The sequence below is a fragment of the Impatiens glandulifera genome, chromosome 1 (assembly GCF_907164915.1).
Source record: "Impatiens glandulifera chromosome 1, dImpGla2.1, whole genome shotgun sequence".
NCBI lineage: Eukaryota > Viridiplantae > Streptophyta > Magnoliopsida > Ericales > Balsaminaceae > Impatiens > Impatiens glandulifera.
In genome coordinates this window covers 5,583,628-5,590,050 of record NC_061862.1, presented here as the reverse complement: position 1 = coordinate 5,590,050, position 6,423 = coordinate 5,583,628, and the positions used below count along the sequence as shown (strand labels likewise).

The window sequence follows — 6,423 nt, the reverse complement described above, 5'->3', positions numbered from 1 at the left end:
ATAGATGTTGTTTATAATTCTTTCCAAAGAGCAATATATCTTTCACGAGAAATAAATCCATACCAAAAGACACCTTCATTAGGACCGAGCCCAAGACGTCCTCAATTCCAAGTCGACGTCTGAAGGGCCCTTCGTAACAACTTTAACTATATCAAATCAACCTAAATCATTTTTTTCCGTTCTTAATTTCCGGGATAGCCATAACTCTAGGGCGTGCCCCTAGAGTTTGAAATTTAAAAGATTTAGGTCCGACATGAACCACCTTCGTCCATTTAACCCAAACAATATTTTTCTTACCGCCTATCACTATTACATAGTTTGAGCTTCAGATTTACGAGGATCTTGTTGCACCGCTTCGACATCCAATTCCCATGATTGTGTACACGGAGTCTAATCGATGCGGACCCCTTTCTAAAACTCTTTTCTACCACCAATGACATTCATGGTACAACACATAGCCTCCTCAAATCCAAACATGTGAGACACCTTTATGGTTTGCTGAGAAAGTCGATTGAAGATCGATGTCCGATTTGACCCTTTGACTTCTCTTGACCCTCTAACAATATTATGTGTCGCTTTACTCTGAACACTCACCTGATGTTGTCCATCCACCAAGCGGACCGCATGTCCTCGCCTACTAACTAAGAACCAATATTCTTGATGAACATCAAGTACATTATATATAGGCTTCCAATAACTATGAATTTTTGTAACAAACTTAATTTTTTTTAGAGAAAAAGATAAAAAGAATTTAAAAACTCTAACCTCTCATCTTCTCTCTCTGAATTACGCTAATTGAACTTTGTCACTACTATTTCCGGCAAGATTGAAGGGAACAATGAGACGTCGCCGAAGTTATTTTTAATTTTTAATTATTATTATATATATTATTGTTCTATGCTCGGGTAATGACCATTATTTCAGTTCCTCCGACGTTTTAGTGAGAATCAAATCTAGAGACATTCTAAGTAAAATTGAACATGTGATATTTATTCTTTTAACAACAATTGTTGTAACTTAATATTACATCCTCAAATATTATGAATAAATTAAATGTTTTAAATCTTGTAAAATTTATTATTATTTTATAATGTTTCTAAATTTTGATATTATAGTCGTATATATAGTAAACAGATTTTTGGTTGTAGCTTCTCAATCTATATGTGAAATACTTTGAAGAAAGTACGTAGGCTTGTAAAAGAGAAATAAAAAATGAAATACACCAATTTTATGTAAAAAAATATCATACTTTTTTTTTACAAGAGGTCAAAACCTTTTATCTATGATAAAAGAAGTGATTAAACATTTTTAACTTGATGTAATAACATATTTCTATTTATTATTTTTCACATAAAAAAATAATCTAATTCAATCACATTTTTTTATATTAAATTAAAAAAATATAATTCTCTTTTTATTTTGTTATTTTAAAAAAGTTTGTGCAACAATCACGTGATAAAATATAAGTTTCAAATAACCTCACAAAAATAAAAATAAAGAGTAACATATTTATTAAAGATTGATGTAGAAAGTTGTTAGTTCTTGAACTTCAAGTGTAATTATAAATAAAAATAAATAAGTAAATTGTTTTTCTCATCCATTCCTATATTTCTACCTCATCTTCACTCCTTAATTAATTCCAAAATTACTTATTTATCACTATCATTTTTATATATTTACCTTTCTTATCTTATTTATTTTACTTATTTTATTTTATTATTAAGTTTTTTATCATTAAATATAATTAATTAATTTTTAATATTTTTACTATTTTATTTATTTATTTAAAAATATAAAATATTATTATTTTTATATTATAATTGTTTAAAATATATAAAATATTAAAGTATATCTTGATTTAATAAAATATAAATATTTTATATTTTATTATATTAATTATATATATATATATTAAAATACTTATAAAAATAATAGTTGAATGATTAAAATAATAATTTTATATAAATAAATATTTTTAAAAGTTAAATATGAAATATTTTAATAAAGAATATTATTAAAAATATTATGCAATGTTGTTATCGTATATATTATATTTAATTTGACTAATTATTAATATATAATATATTAAAAACTTTATCTTATTTATTTGTTAGATAATTTTATTTATAAAAAAATATTGATTTTTATAAGTATTTTAAAAAAAATATATAATTAATATAATAAAATATTAAATATTTATATTTTATTAAATTAGTACACATTTCAATATTTAATATATTTTAAATAATAATAATATTTTGTATTTTTAATTAAATAAATAAAGTTAAAAAAAACATATTAAAAATTAATTAATTAATTATATTTAATAAAAAAATTTAATAATTAAATAAAACAAAATAAGTAAAATAAGAAAGGTAAATATATAAAAGTGATAATGATAAATAAGTAATTTTGGAGTTGATTAAGGAGTAAGAGGGGTTGAAAATATGGGAAGGGGTGAGAAAAACACCTCCCAATAAATAAATATGCTAACTACAAATCTAAATTATTAAACTTCTAAGCTTATATAATAAAATTAGAGCATAGATTACATGGGCTATGTTACATAATTTATTGAATAAAAAGGTAGCTACAATATTGTTTCCTAATATGACAAATCTTCATATACATACCTATTACATAATAGAAAATCTAATAATCTAATATAAGATCTTTTTGGATTGAGTTTTTTAAAAAAACTAGAAAAAATTAATAATTTGATAATTTAAAAAGCAGTGATTATTTTTAGTAAAAAGACTTGAAGGATATTGATATATGTAAATAAAATAAAAAATAATAATTTAAAATGAAAGGTATTTTAATATTTTGGTTAACAAAATGAGTGATACGATTGTTGAGAAGGAATTATTAGACCATCTTTATCCATGAACAAAAATGGGTCATCATGTTGGTTATGGATGATCATGTTAATTTATCGTGACCAAATGTTTGATAAAAAAACGATGACCAAAACCATGTCATTTGGTCTTTGTTTTTGTTAAATTATGATAAAAAAATCACAACCAATGTCATCTAATCAAATGCTGCCATTTGTCAGTAGCTGATTGGTTGCCTAGATTTTAATATTATTTATAATTTTAAAAAAAAATTATATCAAAATTCATAATTTTTCGATATCTATAAATAGAGACAACTCTTGCTATATTTCGGAGCACAAAAAAATCACCATTTTCTCCATTTTTACTAATTATCTTCCTTTGTTTACAATTATGTATAAAAATTAGAAATTAAATATTATTATTATATTTAAAAATTATTTATTATTTTTTTAATTTAAAAATAAAAATAAATTTTTTAATTTATGATCAAGATTTTGTTAATCATAATAGATAAGCACAATGACCATAATCGGTCATAAAACTCTTTTCATGATCGTACAACAAAATGGGTCATAGATAAGAATACTTTTTAGAATATTAATTTTGTTTAGGTTTTCAAATAACCAAAGAGAACCAAGCCTACATTTATATATAAAGGGGAAAAGAAATTAGATGCTGCCCCCATGCCTACATAGGAAGTAATAACTTATTAAAGAAAATTTGAAAGGTTTGGAACAAGTAAAGAAAATATCACTTTTGAAGAGAGAAATAGACATTCAGGTAGCACTAAAGAAATCTCTCTCCCTATCTCTTTCTCTTTCTCTCTCTCTCTATTTGCTTCGATCTACATTTCAATAAACTATCTCTTTTGTTTTTTGAGGAAGATTTAGATGATGGCGGATTGCAGGTTCGGGTTGAAATTAGTAGGATTGGTTGTTGTTCTAATTGTTATTGGATTTGAAGAAAAAGTTGTGAATGGGATTAATCCGAATGGAAAGACGTGTGATTTCTTTCAAGGGAATTGGGTTTTGGGTTCGTCTTATCCTGTTTACAATTTCACAACTTGCCCATTCATTGAGCATGAATTCAATTGCCTGAGAAATGGCCGCCCAGATTTTGATTATCTCACTTATCGCTGGCAACCCCATGCCTGTAATCTCTCCAGGTTTCTCTCTCTCTCTCTTTACTGTGTGTAATCATGTTCTTGTTCTTTCGATCTACTTTAGAATTATTAACTTTTTCCAGTTCATCATTGAAAGCTTGTTTGATATTTGGGGTTTTGGATTTTTGGGTTTTATCTTAGTTTTTGTATAAAATCATTGTTTTAAAATTAATCACTATTTTATTCTAGATGAAATACAAATATAAAATGAAATATATTAAATAAAAATATTTTGATATTTGAGTAATAAGATAAATGAAATGAAAAGATGAAAATATTAGATTTTGGGTAAAACTTAAAAAAAAAAAATTATCAAAAATATTTGAATATTTGTTTGGGTTTTGTCTGAAAAATCTTGATAGATTAAAAAAATATATTTTTTTTGGTTTTTAATTTATTAAATTATCATAATATTATTCTTTATTTAAAAGTAAATTTTATAAATATAAAATAATAATATTTTAATTGATATAATAATTATTTAATAGATAAAATGGCAAAGATATTGACTAGAGAGAAAATTTATAAAACATTGAATAAAATTTAAGAAAATCCCAAAATACCCAGATCAAACGAGATCTAATTTCTGTGGATTACTTTTAATATTATTTTAAAAAATAAACAATTATTTGAAGAAGAAAAAGGTATATAGGTAAAAAAAAAGTAGATCCAAAAGTGTCGGCATATTTAGTATGACAAAGATTCTGTCTTTTTTAAAAAAATAAAAAAATAAAATAAAAAAAGTGGGAAAAAAGAATGCCCTTTCTTTACTGTCACGGGTTCAGCGGCGAGACTCAGACGTTACGTCTGGTGCCCTGCGGTAGGTGTGCTTCTTTTTTAACCGTCCATCTTCAATTTTTATTTTTTATTTTTCAATTTGAACATTTGTCATTATTATTATTATTATTATAAAGTTTTGTTTTCATTTTCTTATTTATTCTCAATTTACTTATAAGATTTTACCAAGAAGACATGTTACTGTCTTTTTCATTTGTTTAAATGGTGGTGATTTAAAAATGTAATATTTTTCTTCAGATTCGACGGTAAAAAATTTCTAGAGAAATTCAAAGGAAAGAGTTTCATGTTTATTGGAGACTCTCTTAGTCGAAATCAATGGCAGTCACTCACTTGTATGCTTTACACTTCGATGCCCAAAGTTAATTACACCATCGTAAGACAAGGCGACATCTCAATTTTCACTTTCACGGTTAGAAAATTGTCAATTACTAACATAGAAAACGCCCATTCAATTATTAATTTCATTATTAAAATTTTCAGGATTATGGATTGAAAGTGATGTTGGATAGAAATGTGTTCTTAGTAGATGTTGTGCGTGAGAAAATCGGTAGAGTGTTAAAACTCGAATCCATCTCGGGCAGCAAGTTATGGAAAGGGATTGATTTCCTTATCTTCAATACTTGGCATTGGTGGAACCGTAGAGGACCTTCTCAACCGTATATTCCAAAACTTTATAATTAATTTTGACTTTTATTTTTTTTAATGAAATATTAATATTGCAGATGGGATTATATTGAAGATGGAAATAAACTATACAAGGATATGGATAGATTGGTAGCATTTGAGAAGGCACTAGTGACATGGTCTAAATGGGTTGATGATAACATTGACCCGACCCGGACTAATGTTTTCTTTCAAGGGATTTCTCCTTCCCATTACAAGTAAATATATATATATACCCTTTATTTTATTTATTTATTTATTTTTATCAAAATTAGGAACTGATTTAAGGGGATTACATTAGTGGTACAGGCTGGGGTGAACCTAAAGTTGGGAGTTGTAAGGGGCAGGATAAACCATTGTTGGGGTCGAGTTTTCCGGGAGGGTTACCACCCGCGGTAGGGGTGTTGAAGATGGTTTTGAGCAAGATGAAGAACAAGAAGTTAGTGACACTTCTTGACATTACTAATCTTTCACTTTTACGAAAAGATGGTCATCCATCCATCTATGGTCTTGGAGGTCCTACAGGGATTGATTGCAGTCATTGGTGCCTAGCCGGTGTCCCTGATACTTGGAACCTTATTTTTTTCAATTTAATCCTAGGTCCTAATAGTTTATAAGTGAAATGGAGTTCAATTTATACTTACTTTTGATGAAAGAAGGTAAAATTGTAGTTATACCCATGAACTTAATTTGTGTCATTGGATTTCTAATTGTATTGACAAGGTATATTTAAGGTAATACATTACAATTTAATGTTACTTGTTATATAATAGCCATTAGGATACTAAAATAGGTGATATGGAGGCCACAGATTATTAAATTTTGTGTTTGATTGTTTTGCATTTTTAGAATTAAATAAGTAAATAATGAATTAAATTTTAAAATAATATGAAATTATAAAGTATATCACATTTCTATCATAAAAATAAATATTGGGATGGGTTTGAGCTCAACCCAATC

The 6,423-nt window shown here is 26.1% G+C and overlaps 1 protein-coding gene across 2 annotated transcripts; it reads left to right on the top strand.

The window, feature by feature from the left end:
• The first annotated feature begins 3,507 nt into the window (after nucleotides 1-3,507).
• On the top strand, nucleotides 3,508-6,201 carry LOC124921265 (protein trichome birefringence-like 41). 2 transcript variants are annotated; one of them, XM_047461895.1, is made up of 6 exons: nucleotides 3,508-3,620; nucleotides 3,725-4,005; nucleotides 5,038-5,209; nucleotides 5,281-5,456; nucleotides 5,523-5,681; nucleotides 5,765-6,201. In XM_047461895.1, the coding sequence occupies exons 2-6, from the start codon at nucleotides 3,731-3,733 to the stop codon at nucleotides 6,078-6,080; spliced, it is 1,098 nt and encodes a 365-aa protein (XP_047317851.1). In that variant the 5' UTR covers nucleotides 3,508-3,620; nucleotides 3,725-3,730; the 3' UTR covers nucleotides 6,081-6,201. The 2 variants fall into 2 exon arrangements, with proteins under 2 accessions (XP_047317851.1, XP_047317850.1); XM_047461894.1 differs by having other exon boundaries at nucleotides 3,523-3,620; nucleotides 3,721-4,005.
• The last annotated feature ends 222 nt before the right edge of the window (nucleotides 6,202-6,423 follow it).